We start from the raw sequence: 21,420 nt of genomic DNA, 5'->3' as shown, positions 1-21,420 counted from the left end.
TTTTTTTTTCCTTAACACGGCAGCATGGTATAAACCCTTTTCCCTCTTGGAAAAAATAAGTAAAATGAGAAACTTCCAATTGAGTTTGTCCTCATTAAAATCTCTCATTATAAAATCTAAACTTGGGTACTAAACTGCTTGACAGCCTCCCCGTAGAGGAGGACGATGAGCTCTGCGGAGGTGGTAGGGCCACGTGCAGGAAGAATTATTTACCGTGACTACTTTCTTTTTTTCTTGTTAATTTTCAGAGACCTCTCTGGGAACCGGCTCACCACTCTGTCATGGCAACTCTTCCAGACCCTGCGACTCTTTGAACTGTAAGTCCCACCCTAGAGGTGTATCCTGGGAGAAGAAGGGAGGCGGAGTGGAGGAATGATTTCCAAATAGAGCTATTTTGAAGCCTGTGAATAATTACCTAAAACTCCAGTGGGCAGCACCATCCTTGGGAGGGTTTCCTGGGCACAGGAGCACCAGAGCAGAACTGCCTCTCTTTTAACTTCACAGCAGCTGGCTAATTAATGTTGGGATGATGAACATACTACCCCATGCTTGGGGTAATAAACGGTTGACTAACTCTGGGAACACATTAGAAATACTTACTAGACTGGATTTTGAATGCATCTTCTCAGATACTTGATCCTCATCTGTTGCAGGGTAGGGCTGTTTTCCTTTAGCTCATGGACAAGCTTTATAAGACATTAGCTTTTTAGGCGAATGACTCCCTTGCTCTCCAGCAATTGAGGCACCTCCCAGCTCCGATGTGGGAGATGAGATAGTGTCTCTCCTGGGGCACCGGTGGCCTTCAGCCTGCTGAATTATTGATAGAGCATTCAGCACTGTGCTTGAAGAATAAGTGGACACGAAATCAATGGAGCGTTGCCCTGATGACCTGTTTTGTTGAATTTTAGAAATAGTTGTTTGGTGGGTATAAAAAAATATATATATGTAGGATTTGTCCCAGAGGATCCTGGGAAGCTCCATTCATCCTCACTGATGATCAATAGAGCTGTAAGCTAGAAGTGACTTATGAAAGAATAAAGACAGTCTTTCAAGTGGGAGTAAGTGTGTTATCACCGGTGTTACTGCAGTGTATTTTATTTCTGTCAAATTGTTAAATGAAAAATACTAATAGTGATATTAGAAAATAGAGAAACGCCCTTCTGATGGGGAATCTGGCTTGCAGAGTTAAAATGCTGAATTTGGAATTTGTCTCCTCACTGATTACAGCTCTAAATATTTTTCAAGCCTGGCTCGGGTTTCAAGTTTAATAGCATGAGTCATTTGTATTCTTAGACCTTTACTTATTGTCATTGCACCGTCTGGCAAAACTCAGATTGATGGTTGTTACCCAAGAGGGACCCGAAAGTAGAGGAGTGAATGGGGCTGCAGTCCTGAGCTAGAGGCACTGGCAGGGCCTGGGGTAACGGTGAGCCTGCAGATTAATGGGGATAATTCCAATGCGGCTTGTTTTTATGCGGCTTTGTTTCATTTGGCCATATTTTGGTTCTTCAGGCATGTCCCAGGTCTGCTAGCCCAAGTCAGGCTCAAAAGACCAATACCAAGCACAAAGGGAATTGAGGTGCTGCTGTTTGGGCAGCAAAATGTACTTATCCCCTCCTGATAAAGAATACATCCGTGTTGTTCTGCTACCACGATCCTGACAGGGAAGCTGGTGTGCTTGGCGTGGCTTTGGTTGGTGTCAGCAGAGTCACTTGGGGCCAGTGCTCTGCAGTCTGGCAAACGGGAAGGATTGGAATTACTTGGCTCCAGTCGGAGCTGTGCTGAGAGTGGTTTTCTACAAGACAACAAGCCCTGATTGATGAAAGAAGTAATGCAGATAGAAATGTGGGAGTTTGTGGGGCGGGTTGGTGGGAAGAGGTGATGGGGTGGGAATGCAGCACTGATGTGATTTGTGGCGTCCATGGTGTCCTGCGGGGAGGCTTGGCACGATGTGGGGCTGGAGCCTCGGCCAGACCGCTCCTATCACTATACTGGGAAAGGAGTCTTGGCAAACTGGCCTCTAACATCAGCTCCAGTGATCAATTTAGACCCACAAGTGTGTGTGCCCACAGGGTCTGGTTTGCTGTTGGCTGGGATGGAGTAAGAGCCTGGTCAAGTTTATTTTTTTCTGAGGAACTGCTTTGTCACTGATGCTTCCTGACAAATTTTCCCTTGTCACTAAGGGCCCTCCATCCATGTGACCACAAGTAGGATGGTCAGTACCAGGATAACATGATGATGCTGTTCCCCAAAATGTGACAGGAAAGGGATATTTTAGCTGATACCCACTGGAACGTTGGTGTTAATGGGGTACGGAGATGTGCCTACAGTATCCTCCTGGGGCCATGAAATTGTCCTGCTGAGCTTTGGATTTGTTAGACAGAAGACAGTGTGGAAGTGTAGCCTGAGCTATGGGCTCTGAATAAATCATTCCTACAAAGACGCTCGGAATTAAGGTGAAGACATATGCTGTGTCATGGTCCCGAGTGCTAGAAGGATGGGACCTGTTGATGAGGCAAAGTAAATCTCAAGAAGGGGAGAAATTAGTAATGGATGTGCAAAAGTGGGAAATATTGTATTTTTTTTTAGAAATGCAGAGGATGGGTGCGTAGAAGACAGTTTTTTGGCACACTGAGCTCCAAGGAGGCTTACAGAATCTGGGAGGGAGACAGAATACATGGCCCACATAAAGCGAGTGTGAAGCACTGGTGAAAGCTAGAAAGGGAGTTGCAGACTGACATCAGCCAAGGGCTTGAAGTTGAGCCAAAACTCTCTGGAGAGGAAGAAGGCGGTGAGCAACAGAGACCAATGCAGAGACAGCAAGCCCGAGGAAGGCAGACTGAGCAGCAGCACTTGTGCATGGCTGTGGAGAGACCTGAAGATCCCAGGGGCATACAGATGCTGGCAGGAGTCTGCTGTTCTTGAGAGAGGTCTATGGGGGAGGGTTGGTGGGGCAAGTGGGTGCAGGTCTGCAGTGGTTCACCAAGTCCCAGTGCTAGCAGGTAATTGTGGGTCTTGAGGGAGAATAGTCACTGAAGCAAAACTGTGACGTTGCAGCGAGGCAGCTCAGAGCAGCAGAACACGTGGGAAGAGAAGTGATGAGAAGATCGTTTCTGGGAGAGTGTTGGGAGTAGAGGAACTACAACTGATGTGACATGGAGATTGCCAGGGAACATGAAACCTGACAAAGCCACTCATAGTGAACGTGGAGGAGGAAAGAGCAGAAGACTAATGGGAAGATCATGCCATGCTATGAAAGCAGGCAGGTGGATGGGAACCTGGGGCTTGAAACAGCTGCCTGACTGCATTCAAAGTATCTCAAGCTCAGGAAGATGGTATTGCTTTAAAGCAGAGTTTCTTGGCAAACAGAGTTGAGCTTTTCCCCTGCTGACTCACAGAAGAAAGGATGGCAAAAAGGAGGCACACTTCCAAAGAATATTATCTCTTTCCCCTCCTGGCCAGAAGCAAGGCTTGGAATGGTTTCCAGTAACTCCAGCCCTAATTCCCACAGCACAGGCTGACCTTGACCAGCAGGGCTTGAGCTAATGTGTGCACAGCTCTCCTAAGTCTGAAGCTGAGTGCGCACAGGGAATCATCTGACACATGCAACAGCTCATAAACATTGGACTTAGAGCCTTTCTTATCCAGAAGTCACAGCTGGTTTCCTCTGTCATGTCCTTGGCTTCCTTTGTCATGTCCTCAGAGAGCTTAGGGCTGACATTTCAAGAAATTCCTTCCCGGAAAGACCTAAGACTCTGGATCCAATTACTTCTTTGGTTGTATAAAACCTTGTAGTCCTGAACATCTTGCCGCTCTGCCCAGCCCATCAGCATTTCTAATACCAGCAGTCCCTGCCAGCTTACTCTGCAGTAGATTTCTGCAATGCTACAGCAAGAGGCTTTGGTGGGGATGGGGCACAGCAGCATCTCTGTTAATGTTATGAGTCCAACTTAACATCATCTGTGGCTCTAGCTTGAAAACTTATTGCCGCCAACAGTCACACTAATAGAGTTGTAGCTAGACAGTGGGTACTTGCCTGCTCTCTGCATTAGCTAATCCAGCCGTCAGACGCCACGCGTTGCTCCCTGTCTGAGTTCTTCCCTTTCTATCCCATCCTTTTCTGGCAGGGGTTTGGAAATTACAGTTTTGGCTGGACCACCAAGAGAAGCCCTGCTTCTGGGAAATAAATAGAAATGAAAAACAAAAATAGGTTTTGTTCTGTCTCTGCTGGGCGCTCTTTGGTTCTCAGGCTTAGGTCTGAGTCCCGAGGTAGGAGAGTGCTTTAATTGCAAGTGTATGAAGCCTCAGCAGTGATTTTATGTGAATCAAAACAGACAGGAGAAGTGAGGCAAGGATCTCCACTGCCCTCTGAGAGGCTTTAGCTGCAGACAGCTTTGTTTTAGCTGATGAGTGGGGAGGCATGGGACAGGGTGTGTGTCTCATCTAGCTGTCTAGCCTGAAAAAAACCTTGCTCTGTGTGTGTGAAGTCCTGACTGTCCAGTACATCCTGTGATGCTGATGGCATCCCTCTCCTGCCCTGGTCCGCCCTTGTGTAGGCTGTCCGGGCAGTTTTGGGAGGTGATGTGTACGACATTCTGTGGGGAGCAAAGCTGGGCTCAGCCAGGCACTTGCAGCATCGCTGTATCTAGAGAGTTGACTTAGTGCCCAGATGGCTCTGGGGTTTCAGCTCTCTCATCGGCCCCTCGAATGAGAGCGCAGGGGATGGTTGTCCCAGTTTTCCTCCGTTCCAAACACAAGTGCCCACCGTGTGAGAGTCTGTGCCCAGAGCATGCCCTGCTGCAAGCCTGTGCTTTGCCTGGGGGCTGGAGGATGACTCTGGATCACGTGCAGGTTTGGTCCCTTTTCAGGCCAACTCCTTGGTGCAAAGAGCGGTGAGGCTTTTGCAGAGAGAGCCCAGCTCGCTTGTGGCTGTGATACTTGCTATTTCTCATAGGCGTTTTCAGTTTTAACGAGGCCTTCAGAAGGTGTGGGAGTGTGCACAGCTCCTGAGCACATGTAACCAAGCGATGCTTTGGCAACATTTCCAGCCTAAAGCTTCATGCAAAAAATGCCCTTTGGGATTACTTGTCCTCTCCGGGAGTAAGCAGTGCTGGATGCGTCTCAAGCGGAAGAGCCCCTTGCCTTAATTTTCACTGTGGTTTCACCCATTAAGCACACGACACCAATGAGGACCTCTTGGCTGCCCCACTGTGCCTTTCAGCACCTGTTTTTGTCCTTCCCACTGTGATGGGAGATGTCTCCACAGCGTGGTGGTGACATCACCATGATGGTGATGCCTTCCGGCATGACAGTAAGTTTTGGCCAAAGGGCACTTTGTAGTCCCCAAGATGCTTTTCCTCCTTGAAGAAAAGGGGTGCAGAGGGTCGTAGGTAGTGGGGACACATTACAGAAGTCACGGGAGGAAGGGTTGGAAGGAGCTGCAGTTCCTAATGATCCCTGCAAGCCACAAGGCTGGGGCACTGATGGGGTCTGAGGAGAGAGCTGAAGGTTCAGGTTTTTGGGGAGGTGCAGGACAGTGTGAGCATGGGAATCTATGTACTTCTCTGGAGAGCTGGCATGGCGGGACAGGCACCAAGTGAGGAGGGAGGGCATCTCCAGAGTGTCAAGAGCGCTTTTGCAGCATGTGTTCCGGAAAACAGGTGCACACGTCCGTGCCCCTTCTACCTGCGGTGTCATGCCAGCTGCCTGTGGCACTCGGCAAATCCAGCTGGTGATGGGAGTTAATTTGTGCAAAAGCCCCTGTGGGGGTCTCGATTAGAGCGAGTTACATCACTGATGTTGGGGCAGGTCGTGGGTAGGTTCTGCCCTGAATCCCACTGCTCCTGTATTATTTATGGGCCTTCATGAATTAGCAATGGGCCGGGAAGGCTGCTGTCTATTACTTACAGAGCTGCCCTTAAGTGCTAGGACAGCGGCTCTCCCCAGCAGCCTCATTTTGTGAGGATATTTGCAGTGGAGCAGAATTTCTCCCCTGTTGCCTCTGAGCTGCTGCAGCTCCCTGGTAGGTCCCAGGGTACAACTCACTTACCTGATCTACTGTTAGCCGAGCCTGTGGCTCTTACCTACATGCCATCCCCTGTCCTGCTGGTAGCAGTGACCTTGGGGGAATCCCAAGGAGAACGTGGATTTGTGGCCATGCTGAATGGGATGTAAAGCCTGTGTGAGGCACTGACTGTACCTGTCGTAGCATGCAGGGAATGCCTCGTCATTCGAACCTCCCCCAATCACTGTGCTAATCTGCTTGGATCTGTTGTATTTAGTGCTTTGGCCTTTGAGTTGCTTGTCTGAGCTTTGTACCTGTCTTGTAAAGGTCTAGGTGTTTGTGATGGGAAAGGAATGAACTAATGAAAAGTCACAGAGTGAAGTTTAACTCAGTGCTTGTTCCAAAAAAAGGTCAGATGGCATCTTCTTCTATGAGAAGATTCAAAGTGGCATCATTAGGGTTCAGGTTTAACACCCCTGGGTGCTACCAGAAGATCCTTTCTCCTCCTCCTCCTTATCCAGTATTGTATTGACAAAACAGCAGCTGCACATTTTTGGAAGGTTGTTTCCAAATCCTGTTAGTCGGTGAAATTAATTTTGTAAAAGCAAGCATGAATTTTGCAGTAACACATGGAACAGACCAGAAAAACAGCTTCCCCCTGTATGACAGGGGGAATCTAGATGTCGTGTGAAGCAACATTTTGACCTTTGGAGATGCCCTTCTGCTTTGGGGTGACCGAGCTTACCTTTTGCAGTGCTGTCTCCTCTGCTCCCTTATTTCTTTTACTTCACAGTTATGTGGGGAGATATTTTGTTTGTTCAGGAAGTGTCTCTTGTTTTGTGCAAGTTATCACTGCAACCCATGTTGGCAACTCAGTCTGTCCTGGCTGAGCACTGGGCTCTCCTCCCTGCTGGGACCTGCCCTCCTCACATCTCTACAGAGACCTGCAGGGCTTTCAAAATGTAAATGAAATGGTTAATAGGTTGGAAAATCAATTATAATAAACATTCCTGGTATATAAACTATGTGTAAGTATGTTTTAAATGAAGTACATTAAAGGCAGTGCTTTTTTCCATTTCTCCTGGCTAGGTCAGCAGGGTCTCAGTGCAGTGCTATTTGATTTGATTAAAATGCATGATACCCTGCACATTAGCTCATGTCCTGGGTCACCAGGAGGCTGTGTTCATACAAGGTACTTGGGAGAAGAGCTGCCAGCTTCACTGAGCACTTGTGGGGACTGGAGATGTGCTTTGCCCACCAGGGACTTGAACCTCCACTGAAGTGGGATTTGAAGACGTGAATCAATACTTCATGGCGGTGGGGATGTGCCTGCTCCTTTGCAGAGGGATGAGTGTTTTGGGTGCCTGCATGGCTGTGGGACCGAGCTGCAGACGTGCAGATCTTGTGGTGAAAGATGTGTGTATCCACGTGCTGCCCTGGGAGATGTAAAACCTTGTGTGAGTGCATGAAGGAGACTTTGTGAACATGTGGATGTGTAACCTTGGTCTCTCTGGAGGTGGAAGAGACACAGGAATAACGTGTGCCAGAAGACCCCAGGCAAATAACACAGAGGAGATTCTCCCTTAACTCTAAAAAGCCCCTTGTGCTCACATGGTGACTGTTCTCGGAGAGCCCAGAGCCGGGCAATGGCCCTGGTTGTCCTTCTCCACCCCACCGTCCTTTCTCACGCTCTCTCTGCCCGCAGGAGACTAGAGAGGAACCTTTTTAACTGCAGCTGTGACATCCGCTGGATCCAGCTCTGGCAGGAGAAGGGTGAGGCGAACCTGCAACACCAAGAGCTCTACTGCATGAACATGGATGCAGCCATCATCCCTTTGCAGGAGATGAACATCACCCAGTGTGGTAAGGACTCCCAGGATCAGGGATGAGGGAGACTGGGAGGGTGCCGGGAGGGAGCTCTGCCTTATCCGGCACCTCTGGTTCAACCATCTGCTTGGGGAACCTGGTGCGGCAGAATCCTGTCCCATGGTCAAGAACAAGATGATTGAAGCCGATTGGGGGTAGTTTGTGGATTAAAAATAGAGTATCTGGGTAAATGTGGGGCTGCTGCTTCTCTACGTGTGAAGGTATCGGGTGATTTGGGGCATTTCCTTCACTGTAATGCTGTTGCTTGACAAAGTGTCTGTGACGAGTCTATGTGATGTCTTGAAAAGGGACGTGTTTCACGTTGCTCTTCCCCTGTCTAACAAATCCTAGAAACAGCATATTGTTAAAAGTCACTGCCACCATATCTTTCGTAATTACTCTTAGGAAATGCATGTCTCTATTCATTTTCTTTTGTTTCATTTTTTCAATTGAAAGCCTATATCTGTAGGGAAGAGTCAGGAATGACTCTATATCTCTTTCTGTTTCCTGCTGATGTTTAAAAGGGTCCAGTGGCCCCAGGAGCAACACGAGGCATGTTCAATAGTTATCTCTTTTTCCTTCACCTTGTTCACATGTCAGCTGCCTGTTTGGTGTCAGTTTTTGCTCTGCTCTTGCCATTACTGGAAAGCATCCCTTGCAGAGTAAAGGGAAGTAGGTGTATCTTCAACAGAACAATTAAACTGCCTATACACAAGCAGCTGCAAACTCACGAGTTGAAAAAAGGAGGAAACACAGAGGTTTTTCTTTTTCTGATGATCATCCTCTGTTTTAGGAATTTAGGTTTGTTTCTTGTAGTGGTAGTATACAAACCATGCACATTTGGATTTGCATTACTTTTATATATTTTTTCAAGCTCATGATGTCCCTTTATTAAGCTCTGGAAATAGGCCAAAGTGTGCCTGCATGTGGATGAACTAAAAAGATTTGAGACCTCTGTAATTTCCTCTCCCAATTGGAAGAATAATCTGCAAGGATTAGAGGACAAAAAAAAAATCCTCTGTGATCAGAGAGGGGAGGAGAAGTTGACTCCATCAGTAGTGGTATTAGACTTGATGGGACAGCAGTGTGCTGATTTGGGAACACAAATGTGCTGGTGTGCAGGGTGAACATGTCCTCTGACCTTGCAGTCTCCTGAAAGGGAAAGGATCTGCCACACTGATCTGCTTTCTGCCAGAGGAGAGTCTGTCTGTTCAAGCATTAAGATGACTCAAGTGATCTTGTAACAATGCCCCATTTGTCTTTGTCCTTTGGTGCTAAGGGCTGGTATGGCTTGGTGTGGCCACATTTGATATCAGTTCAACCTGGTGAGATGGTACGTGTCCCTCCCATCTCCCTCTCTGCTGATTCCTGATGCCCCAGCAAGGCCACCTATGCAACTTTACCAGGCCTTAACTGCTGCCTCTTTTCTTATGGCACCCCCCCAAATCAGTGCAAGGTTGCTTTCCTCCTGATGTCACTCCCTGATAGCAACAAAAGGGTGTGCATCACCATCCGTGACTTTGGGTCAGCGTGATGGATGCTGCTGCCCTACAATGGGAGGTGACCACGGGTCAGATCCCCCCTGCCCTGCCTACCCAATTTGCCTCTACAATGAGCTCAGAAAGCCTTCCTCTTGCAAGAAGGCTGTTTGCCCTTCTTCTTGCAACCAGCACTATCTTGTTTCATGTTGCAAGGATATTTGGTTCCTGTGGCAGCAAGAAAGGAAGTGGTGTAAATCAGGGCCACCATAAATCAGTGAATCTGTCTGCCACCTTTGAGGAAGAACAAGGGCACCTTTTATTAGGAGAGCTACAGTTAATATGAGAACATATCCTTGGTCATTGTCTCTTGATTGTTATAAATTAGAGGGGCACTCATTGCCGGGAGTGCTGGGCAGTCTGTGCCTTGTCCCTGGATGTAGGAATGCTTTGGATCCTCTGCCAGCACATGCAGCTTTCCCATCCGAGGTGACTGCCCTTGAGAGCAGCTTCTATGGGAGTAGAAGAGATGGGGAAGGGTTTTGTTTTGGTTGTTTTTTGGTTTTTTTTTGAAGGGAAGGGCAGTCAGAACTGGACACCAACTTTTGGTTTAGAGTGTGATGGGAGGTTCTGTTCAGCTGGCACATCTCCAGTGTCCATACCTTCCCTCATCTCCATGCCTCATCCTTCCCTTGGTAGGGCAAAGCTGTGCTGTTGCCTCTTGCTACTTATCCTGGCGTGCTGGAGGTTGATTTTGGGAAACAGCTTGGCAAGATCTGGGTCCACATGTGTGGACCCTGCAGCTGGCTGTAGCAAACGCTGCTTCGTACCTGAGCTCCTTGGCGTCTGTCTCTCCTAGACCTCCCCGAGATCAGCGTGAGCCACGTGAACCTGACAGTGCGGGAAGGAGAGAATGCTGTCATCACCTGCAACGGCTCAGGCTCGCCACTGCCCGATGTTGACTGGACAGTGGCCGATCTCCACTCCATCAACACACACCAGGTAGGAGCCGTGGGACCTCAGTGCTGGCTGTGTCCAAAGTGGCAAGGGCAAGGCAGCTGCAATGGGTTCCCCTGGTCTCTGCATGCAGGGCAGAGGGTCGGGTAGATGGTGGAGGCTTCTATGAGAAATGTGAAAGGGTTGTATTCGAAGGAAAAAAGGACGCCATACCATATCCACACAAGAACCTGGGAGCTAACAGAAAGCAGCAAAACCTTCACTCTGTATGGCTGGAAAGTAAAGATGAGATAGCTTCATATCTCACTGCTCCCTAATTGAATTAACTCGTGTCTCTTTTAATGAAACTACCTGTTTACAGAGGTGTCTGCAATAGCTGTAGCTGAAACAGGCAGCTAAGCAAGTTTTCCTAGAGGCAAGCCGTGTTTATCAGTGCTACAATGCTGTGGCTCTCCCCCTCCCAGTAGTTTGTCTTATAGGATATGGTGTACTAAATCAGATGAGGAAACACTTCTCCTCACCCAGATTCTAGTTGTCCTAGGATTTTGGAGACCTTCTTGCATCTTATAAGGAAACTGGGATCCTCATCTTCTGGGCACAGGAGTGGAGAGGAGAAAAGCCAACAGATGCTGATTTCTGTCTTTTTATCTGTGATTTTTAGACCAACCTCAATTGGACCAATGTTCACGCCATCAATTTGACCTTGGTGAATGTCACCAGTGAGGACAATGGGTTCCTGCTTACCTGCATTGCCGAGAACGTGGTGGGGATGAGCAATGCCAGTGTGCTGCTCACCGTCTACTGTAAGTAGCAGCAAAGAGACCTTAACTGTTACAGAGGCTGGAGGGCTGCCCTGGGAACCATGTGAATGCATGGCCATTTGCTACCTGTGACATACTGGTTTTGTGGATGATAATTAGGAGCTGAGCACAGTGAGGAGGAAGTGGATGCTCACACAGCTCTCTTAGGTGTCAGTGTTTTCACTTTCCTGATGCTTCCATTAATGCAGAAATGAGCACTAGAACAGGGGAGGAGCAGCAGTGCCACATCTCTCCACCCATCTCTTGGAAGATCCAGCAGAGTAAGGAAAAGCCCCTGTAACAGGGCTAAAACTCTGTTTACAAACACAGAGTTTCTTGCTCTGATGCTGTGTGAGAGGTTAAATGTCATGCTTGCTAAAGCCAGTGTAAATCTTGGCTTTGAATTCAGGGATGCTAGTGCTTTCTCCCAGATCTGTTCCTACAAAGTTAAACTGCAAATGCCGTGTAAACACGCACATGTCAAATTTCAACTGTTCACTTTTAGCTCCAAGTAGCTAAACTTTCTTTGTGCTTTCTAATATAATTTAACACAAACCTGACCTTAAGAGGAAGTTTACACAGCTTTGTGCTCTCAAGCAGCTGAGATTTACTATATGTTGCTGTGTCTGTAATATTTGCCCTTGCTCTGTAGTTTGAAAATCCGTTCTCCCGCCCCCAACCCTGCCAGGCAGAGCACAGACTCAAGCGGGATTCTGTCTAGTCTTGGTGAACCCACGCGTGTTGTGTGTCCAGTGCAGTGCAGGAACCACTGTAAAGACAAGGGATCGCAGGGGACTGGAAAGAGGAGAGCAGTTGCTTTACTACTTTCATCTTTCTCTCAATAAGTACTATTGATGGATTGAAGAGTGGAGGTAATTAAAGTTCAGATCAGCTCAGAGATGATTGGTCAGCAGGTGGCTGTGTTTTGCGCTGTGTTTTTAGCATCTTTTCCTCCACACCTTAAACAGCACCATGCCAATGCCTATTTTCACCTGTGTAATCCTCTAAGATGCTGACAGTTTCTGCTACCCCTGCTCTTGTTGCCTAGACCCATCACTCGGGCTGTAATTTCACGCCAAAAAGATCTGGGTTTGTGCGTGTAGGTGGCTGCCTGTTTTGAATCCTCCTTGCCAGGAAGATGTGAAGAAGCCACATGCAGATCTAGGCTTGCAAGTGAAACGAGGTGGCTGGGGCACGGCTGTGTGGTTCAGGGTAGATGGGTGCTGGTGGAAGAATTTTGCTCGGCTCTGACCAGCTTTGCACCTTCTTCTCTTCTACCACCTTCACTGGCTGAAAAATTCATTGTCTTTTTTCCAAAAGATTGGTCAAAGTTGATGCATTGTATTTGTTACTTGTGGATGCCCTATGGATTGTCTTTGCAGTTGGATGGTACCAGGAAAAGGAGTTTTAGGGAACACCTACATCTTTTTGTGTCCTTTGTTTTTGCACAAAACTTTGTTCTCCTAGTTCAGACCTTGCCAGCCTTGGGGTTTGGGACCTTACATGTAGGCGTTGTAAATGGGGTTTCAGAAGTGATGGCAGAGCAACGTTTGAATTCTTGGGGTGTCCCAAGGGGGAAGACAATGCATATGCAACAAATTGCAGGTGGAGTCTCGGCTTTTCTTTTTCCCTCTCCCACTCTACTCCCTTTAATTAAAACACCCCTGGAGGGTGTTCGGCGGGTGAGAACTCCTTTGGGATATTCAGGCAGTCAAAACCCCCAAGGACAGGCAGTCGCTGAGGGATGTTTGCTTCCACAGCTATGCAATCCAGAATTGCTCAGTGCGACTGGAGAGCCCCCAAGGGATACCTTGCACATGTGTAATGTAACAGTGCTACGTCGCAGTGTCCTCCTTAACGGGGACAGGCAGCCTCCCTGTGATCCCTTGAGGGAAGGAGAGCAGCAGTAAGTGTGCACGTGGGCAACTTCAAGCTTAATCGTTTTTGGACTGGTGAAAGGACCATCCCTGTTGTTAATTTATACCCCTCATTCACAAGCCCAAGAGAACTGCCTGTGGCTCAGATCCACCTTCTGGGGAGCATGGAATGGTTCCTGTGACTTAGCACTGCTTCTTTTCAGACATCCATGGTAAGAGTAGAAGGACCAAGGGATTTTGGAGGTTGTGTTTTCAATAATCCTAATTTCCATGGTGCACGAAGACGTGATGTGAGTGGAGGTGTGCTGTGAGCCTGCCATGTTTCTCTCTGCTAGATCCCCCTCGCATCCTAACCCTGGAGGAGCCGGTGCTACACCTGGAGCACTGCATTGCATTTGCAGTGCACGGCAACCCAGCTCCCACCCTTCACTGGCTTCACAACGGCCAGGTTCTCCGGGAGACAGAGATCATCCACATGGAGTTTTACCAACAAGGGGAAGTCTCTGAGGGTTGCCTGCTCTTCAACAAACCCACTCACTACAACAATGGCAACTACACAATTGTGGCCACCAACCAGCTGGGCTCAGCCAACCAAACCATCAAAGGACACTTCCTTGAAAAGCCCTTTCCAGGTAGGATGTTCAGTTTATCTTCTTAGGGTTGCTTGCAATCCAAAGATCTTACTATGGTCCTACCAGTAATCCTTGCACCTAGACAAGGCCTTGACAACCTAAGCTGGCTTTTATCTGAGCAGCGGGTTGGAAGAGGAGACCTCTAGAGGCCTCTTCTGACCAGTATGATTCTCCAACTCAAGTGTGCTTTGGTGTCATAACAACTCTTTAATGCAGAGAGAGACTAATTGGTTTAGATATTTTTGTTGTGTAATATATTCTGCAGTGTTATTTGTTGTTTTGTTTTGTTTCATATTTTAAGATATTTAGGGATTTCAGTGGGAAGAGGATGCAAGTTTCGTCAATTATTTTGGATCTCCTCTGGGGTGCCCCAAAGAGCCCTATTTTTTGACAGTATTCTTCGATGTGGCTGCTAGATATAAACTAAAGAAAGGAAAGCCCTTTAAAGTGATGCAGCTCTTCCCTTTCATTTTTTTTTTTTCCTTCTAGCTTGCATTTGTGAAATGATTATAGCTGGATGCAACACTGTCAGGATTGTTTTCTTTCTAAATATGACATGTGCAATTCCAGGATGACAGGTCTACAAAAGATGCGATGGCTCAATTAGTCGCTTTGCATCACTTTGCTGGGATTTCTTGATTGATTGTTTGGAATTCCCCGTTGTACTCCCTAGTGATTCAGGGCTTAACTGCAAAAACAAAAAGCATTTGAGGACATGAAGATCCAGCTCTGGGGGGTGCAGTAGAGACTTTTGTGGTGCCTTGTCTGCTCTGTCCTACAGGAGGATCTTGGTCTGGAGGGTCTTGGTCTGCTCTCTGCCATTGTGATACCACACTGGCTATCATAGAGTTAAGATCTGTGCATACAGCTGCCTTCAGGAATGATGCCATGAGAAAGTGTCAGCTCTAAATTGGCCCCTGCAGCCCAAGAAAATCTAGCAAAATAGGGCGTTTGCTAAATATAGAAAAATACCATGGTACTCTCATTTATTATTTATATCACACCATATATGTACACAGAGTTTTCCTGCAGGTCAAATATCGTAAATGCAACCCCAGATCTCTGCCTTGAAGATCTGACAATTGAACAAATGAGCTGATATGGATGGGAGTAGAAAATTTATATTCAGGCTTCAAGGATGATGCCCTGTTTGGCTATCTGACCTATTTACGTTTCCTGCTGTCTGGGCAGAAGAGCAGCTTATCAAATGTAGGTGGGTGCAGAGAAGCACAGGTTTGCAGTCTCAGCTCTGTCAGGTCCCACCTTTGTGACTCAATTTCCCCATCTGTGAAATGGGGACAGCTCTGAAGTAGGTGCTGGACCTCCAGAAAAGGGGGCAGATCTGCTGTTCTGGAGAGCTGATTTTGGAAATGGATCTGAGCTGTGCTGTGGGGAGGCATGTTGGTGTTTGAAGAGCTTCTTGTGTCAAAGACTCTTGGAGAATCCGTTTGTGCAAAATATATGTAAAATATTGCCCTTGTGTGTATATCTTCACCCATGCCTTGTATGTGTTGTTGATGTGGAGTACTTACAGATCCTGAACCATCTCTCAACAGGAACTGACCCGTTTCTTTTATTTCTTCTGATCCGAAATCCCAAGCCGTTCCTCACCCTGGCAGACCCTGTCAGCCCAATGCAGGATGTAATTTACTTTCCTTGAAGTTTGTTGCTCCGTCCACTGCCACAGCTGACACTAACACTCAATGCAGCTGACATTTATAATTTTCCATTTGAAGGTAGATTCCTCCAAAAACTGCTACAAATTGAAGGTTCCCAAGTGTGGTTCATTCAAGAAGCTTATTGCCTATAGCTATTTGCATGTGCAAGGGTTTTGCTGTCACTACCCAGGATGAGGTTATTAGTCTTAAGTAATTAATGAAAGTGTAGTACCTGGAAAATTTCCTGGCAGCATAGAAAAGGACCCGTGACCATGTTTTTTTAGAAACTCCTGGTCTGAAATCTCTTGTTAGTCCTGTGCCAGATTGTGCTTCCCAGGTTGAGAGGAAGAAGGTGCTGTTAGAAGCTAGATGGGAGCTGGGAGATATGCCCCATGCCATATCCTGCTTCTCTGTGATGATATGGTTCTAGAAGCCACAGCAGTGGCTCCCAGGAAAGATTTGTGTCATCAACTGATAAAAATCTCATTGCATGTTGTCATTGGCATCTCTACCATAGGCTACCATCTCCTTATTTGATCCACAAAGGTTAATTTACCTACATCCCCCCTTCATGAGTGTTCAGTTCTTTGGAAACTTCTCATAGAACTCAAGTTGGCTGAAATTTCTTGGCTACGTTTTATGCTTTGAAAAATAAGGTTTAGTGGGAAAAACTTTTTGTGGGTTTCTGTTGAATTTGCTTAGTCCAGCAGAGAAAAATGGAAAGGGAAAAATGTAGAAGCAGCAAGAGTTTTATGACTAGACTCTGTCTGCTTTAATAGGGGGGAAAAAAAAAGTCTCCAAATGAAATATTTCTTCCTCTCTTTTTTTTTTTTTTTCCCTCTTGCTAGAAAAAGCCAAGGAAAGTTACTCTTCTGCTTGACTTGAAACAAAAATATTTTTTCAGGTTTTTTCCCCTGGTTTGGAAAGCCGTGTTTGTCACCTGGGGGTTGTTTTACACTTCCCATCCAAACCTCACCCATACTTCAGCATGAACGTTTTGGTGTCCTTCCAGGAGCCCTCTGCCAGCAAAGCTGTGTAAACTCCAGTTAATATCGGGCTCAGTTTCTTACATGGGCGAGTGAATTGAAAGCTGACGCTGTTCTCATGCTATGTAAACTGAGTGTCACCGAGAGCTTTAGACCTCATTGTCTGGGGCCTCGGCGCCTTCAGAGCTGAAGGAGCTTTACTGAATAGAGTGGAGCAGTCAAGTGGCTGACAGCAGGGACTGGTGCAGCTATCTCTTGAGCAACAGGCAGCTCTAGGACAGCTACAGCCTCCACATCCAGTTCAGGTGCTGTTAGCCTACTGAGCCACTCATAAGAAGCTATTGAGGGAGCTGAGAGGAGGTCTCTGACCCCCTGCCCCAAGGTGGACTGTCCTTCCTGGGAGATAGTCCTTATCAACGTAGGACTTTCTGCCTGGGCAAAATCTCCTCTCCCCTCCACCTCCATCCTGCTGAGTCCGTGTGTCTGTTGAACTTCGCTTGCCTGCTGAAAGCAGGGCCTTTTAATGACCATTCAAAAGCCTCGGTACAGGGTGCTGCTAATTGTTCTCTGGATTGGCAGTAGCATCCCTTCCCTCCTGTTTCAGCCCTGTGCTCTTCATCCTGACCTCCAGCATGTCCTGCTGGCACGTGTGTAGCAATTCCCAGTGACACTTGCCCAGACAGGACAAAATATGAAACGTTTTGATTTTCTGGGCTCTTTGGGGCGGTGGAGTATGTCTGAGGTGGGTTGGGAATGAGACCGTTCTCCCTTTGCTATGCTGCTAACTGTGTTGCTTCTCTCTTTGTCCTTTCCACAGAAAGTACGGATAACTTTGTCTCAAGTAAGTGTCTCCTTTCCCTTTGCATACTGCGGGTGCTTCATTTTTGTGCTTCTCTCTGCCCCCCTGTGACCTATGTGCTCCTGGAGGAAAAATCAGGAAGCAAGCTGGTGGAGGCTGCACAAAACCCATGTGTCCTCATGCATGAACAAGATGGTTGAGGATCTCTTGATCAGCTGGGCAATCTGTAGATCCAAGGAGCTGCTCATTTCCCTCTAGTGACATCCTGAAGAAGATCCTGTAGTGGAAATTACAGTCCTTGAGGTCTTAAATGGCAGAGCTGGAGATAAATATCACTGAAAGTGTAACGGATTGGTTGTGGTGTAGCGGAAGGGGTCTTAACTAGATGCAGGCTGGCCAGTCCCCAAGCATTTGTGTCTCACGACCCATGCACAACATGCAGTCCAGCATGGACTGGGATGAGACACAGGACTTGACTACTGTAGTGTTTCCTCAACAAATTCTTTCTCCCTCACCCCTCCAAAAAAAAAAAAAAAATTCAAGTCAGTGTTTCTTTGGATTGAGTTCTACTGGAGTCAGTCTTGTGTTTTAACCCTACTTAGCCCAGTAGACTTCTGAAAACTCTAGGAGATGGCTCAGGGATGGAGGCCACCCACACTAGGACACCAGGCACCCAAATGTTTCTCCTTTGTAAGGTTGGAGTCGCATCAGTGTGGTCCTGGTCTGTGTTTTCTCTGCTGATATGCATAGGGAACTCTATAATGGTTGATTTGGGTGCTATTTGAAATAGAAAGCTGCAGCCTCTGTTAGGGGTGAACTGGATCTCGTTAGGTTGGGCACTGCCATTGGGATGTGCTGGTGCCTTAGGAGTCCCATGGGAGCCAGAGCCATGATCAATCTTCTGTCTTTGGTGTTTTGGTTTCAGTTGGTGATTATGAAGTGAGTCCCACCCCACCAATCACTGTGACCCACAAACCGGAGGAGGACACTTTTGGGGTGAGTCCTGGCCTCTTCTGTACAAAACCATTTTGCATGCATTTCTTGTTATTGGTGACTCAACATTTACATTCCTGCGCTGTTTTATGACATTTGCAAGGAAAATCTCTTCTTTTATGACTCAAGACAACAATCAGAAGGATTTTGTGGCTTGTGTCAGGCAAATAAAATCCTGACACGAACTATCTGATCTTCTTGGGTCTGCAGTGTGGAACTAGGGAGTCCTTTGAAAATAAGGCATCCTGTGAAGTCGCTGCTGGCAGGGTCAGAAATTCTCAATCTAAAAAAGTAGCACCCAGAGAACAAACAATCAGGCAATTGTGTGTTTCAGACTATTATTGAGCTGTTAAATTTAGCCCTGTGAGGGACTCAGATTTAGCTTGGTTCAATTCTGTCAATGCCAGTTTGCCCTCTCTCCTGCCCTGCAGGGCATGCCAAAAATGAAAAAAGAAAGAAATCCTATGGCTTATCAGATCTCGACATTGTCTTTCTTCTGCAGAATCCAGGTAGAAAAAGGAAAAAAAAGTGTGTATAAGTACTGGGAAAAAAATTAACATGTTACACAATTGCTCTAATTCTGTGAAAGATTTTAAGAGCTTGAAACACACCAGGTGTTAACAGAATGAACAAAACTCAGTCCACCTTGGTTTCAGTTCTCATCCAGCTGAAAATCTCCTATAACTGAAGTGAAAGCTTTGAACAGTGAGATAGGAGTAATAACGTGCACTGATTATTAAATATAAAGAACAGAAAACGAACTGGGGGATGAAAATAAAGCATGGTAAAATAAAAAATTTAAAAATATCGTAGCTAATGTATCAAGGTCAGGGAAAAGGGTTGCAAAATGAAATTACTTTTTCTTGGCTAAATGATGTATTTTCTATTGCAGCAGAATAGAGTTTTGTAAAAGGAAGTGAAGACTAAATGCATCACAAGACCCAGTACAGGAGAACAATTGGACAAATGCCAAAGAAATTGTTGTTTACATCAATGCAATAAAAGTATCTTGAGCAAAGACTTGAAGGAATAAATATTCATAAATATTAAAATAAGCTTGGGATTGTAAAGCCTTTAGGGCAAGGTTTTCTTTCCTTGTATACTGACACAGTGGAAGTACAGTTCCAGTGAAGGACTTTGGACACTGCTGTAGTATAATAGTATAAATGTTTACTACTAAAAATTACAATAAATAGGGAACCATTAGAGGCTTTAGGAAAACCAGATGTTATTTGGGGAAAAAAAAACCCACCAGTTCTACTTAATTTCTTCTGGTTTTTCTTTTTTTTTTTTTTTTTTGTGGTGTGTTATTTGCCCTCATTCTTTGTCCTGAAGGATGTTGGGATGGAGACAGAGTTGCTCTTTGTAAGGAATTTTCTGCTGCTCCTGTGCATTTCCAGCTGAGGTTAGTATAGCTCGTGTTGTGACATCATGGCACAAATGTTGATGTCACAAATGGAAGCTCATGATATGGTGCAGTGAAGGGAGAACCCAGACATTGGACCAGAGGTCCTCCTTCTGTGCAGAGGTATGGAGGTATGGAGTGAGAGGCTGGGGAAAACTGATGCCAGAACGGCATTGCTGACAAGGGAGATCCCAAACCTCCCAGTCCTGCAAACAGCCTGTGATGCTTCCAAGCTGTGTCAGACCCCTTTGCTTTAGCTTGTATTTTTCCTCCACAGCTGATATCCGCAGGGCTGCAGCAGATCATATGAGCCTGCAGAAAGGTTAAATGGGCAAGAAGGTGCTGCATGTCCAATCTAGACTCCTAAAATTCTCCATCTTGACTCAGGTTTTTTCCTTTCAGGTTTCCATAGCAGTTGGGCTGGCAGCTTTTGCTTGTGTCCTCTTGGTCGTCCTCTTTATTATGATCAACAAGTATGGCCGGCGGTCCAAGTTTGGGATGAAAGGTACGTGCAGTCGCTTTTCTCTATCAGGAGGCACCTTCCAGGATTGCCCGGCTCTTATAGCACACGTGGAAAGGTGTTGTGGTTTTATTCCTACATTGTCAATATTGGTGCAAAGCTTTCCAAAGAGAATGTTGTCCAACCCTCTGCTGTTTGTTGAGAAAGTAATGGAGATGTATATGCTGGTGGTTCTTACTTGCATGGGCTTCTTCTGGGCAGAAGTATGCATGTGTTTTCCTTATCAGTACATAACTGCATCAACAGGTTGCCCACAAGAGCTTTGAGTCATGCAGTTGCACTCAGGACAGCATGTTCTTGGATGAAATCTTTTTGGCATACCTGATGATGCCTGGGTTTCCCCTTGCGTCACACTGGGTGCAGAGCACAGGGTGGGAAGGGGAACAGAAGGATGTGAAACTGGTTTGGGTTCTGTTGGAAAGGCAGGTGCACCCGTTCTGTGCCTGTCTGTGAATGGGGACCGAGACGCTGCTGTAAGTTTGTAAGGTCCGTGCCGGGAAAGGAATTGCTGACCTGTCTTTCAGTGATGTGGAAAGTCTCTTTCTGCTGCCTCTCTGTTGGAAGGTTTCCTCCTCTGCATCACGAATAACCACTTCAGGAGCTATTTCAAGTGTCCTTGGTAGTGATTGGAAAGTGAGAAGGCGTCTAATGTTTGCCAGGCAGAACTGGTCTCTCTGTCCTACCAACACCAGCGCTGTGATGTGATAGAGCTAATGCCAGAAGAAAGTAGATGACTCTGTGCCATCTGCTTATTGTGACTCTGCTGGTATCTCCAGTTGGGCAGCGTTGGTGGTGCCCAGTGAAGGCTGGAGGAAGAGCCTTCACATGACAAAGTAGTTCCCAGCCTAATTGGTGGCTCATACATCATTTGAAGCCAGACTTTGACAAACATGAGCTTCTTCCAAGGCTCCTGAGTTTCAGCCTATTTCCTGGCCTTGCTGGGATGTGCATTGCAGGGCAGGTTGATAGGTTTGGGAACATTTTTTGTGCTTGCCTAGCTTTGTTTGCTTTACAGAGACATTTTCTGAGTTGGTCCAGATGAGATTCTGGCTGGAGTGTCCCCTATGCATCCTATGGAGATGGAAGACAGGACACTTAATTAAATAGCAAATATTCTACACCAACTTAGCAATATTTAGTCCATATGTCCAATGATAAGAACCATCTGGTAGGGTGTACTGACTGGTGGGTGGAGTAGTGGAATGGAAGACATGGTTCCTGGGATCAATTCCCAGCTTTTCTACTGACTCACTTAGTGTCCGTAGGCAATTATCTGTCTTAACCTCTGTCTCTGCTTTAATTTCCCCATCTGTAAAACTGGGATGATGTTACGTGCCTGCTGGAGGGATGTGTCAGGACACTTTGGAAGTGCTTGGGCATTTGCCACTGATAGGGTTTAGAGATAGAAATATAAAAAGGAAAAGTAACTTCTGACCCTAATGGAA

General features: G+C 46.6%; 1 protein-coding gene across 6 annotated transcripts in view; it reads left to right on the top strand.

Annotated features, from left to right (window-relative positions):
- The window catches only part of NTRK3 (neurotrophic receptor tyrosine kinase 3), a 216,316-nt gene that overhangs the window by 54,699 nt on the left and 140,197 nt on the right, over window positions 1-21,420 (top strand). For 5 of the 6 annotated variants that reach the window (XM_074156761.1, XM_074156758.1, XM_074156756.1 and 2 more), the window contains 8 exons: window positions 249-317; window positions 7,710-7,867; window positions 10,208-10,350; window positions 10,967-11,108; window positions 13,318-13,614; window positions 17,076-17,099; window positions 17,983-18,053; window positions 19,858-19,960. In XM_074156761.1, the coding sequence (XP_074012862.1) occupies window positions 249-317; window positions 7,710-7,867; window positions 10,208-10,350; window positions 10,967-11,108; window positions 13,318-13,614; window positions 17,076-17,099; window positions 17,983-18,053; window positions 19,858-19,960 (1,007 nt within the window). The remainder of the gene's footprint in view (window positions 1-248; window positions 318-7,709; window positions 7,868-10,207; window positions 10,351-10,966; window positions 11,109-13,317; window positions 13,615-17,075; window positions 17,100-17,982; window positions 18,054-19,857; window positions 19,961-21,420) is intronic. The other variant, XM_074156760.1, reaches the window with a different exon arrangement.

The sequence above is a fragment of the Numenius arquata genome, chromosome 11 (genome assembly GCF_964106895.1).
Source record: "Numenius arquata chromosome 11, bNumArq3.hap1.1, whole genome shotgun sequence".
NCBI classification, from domain to species: Eukaryota; Metazoa; Chordata; class Aves; order Charadriiformes; family Scolopacidae; genus Numenius; species Numenius arquata.
The sequence above is the reverse complement of the archived record's forward strand: the minus strand, read 5'-3'. Positions and strand labels throughout refer to the sequence as shown.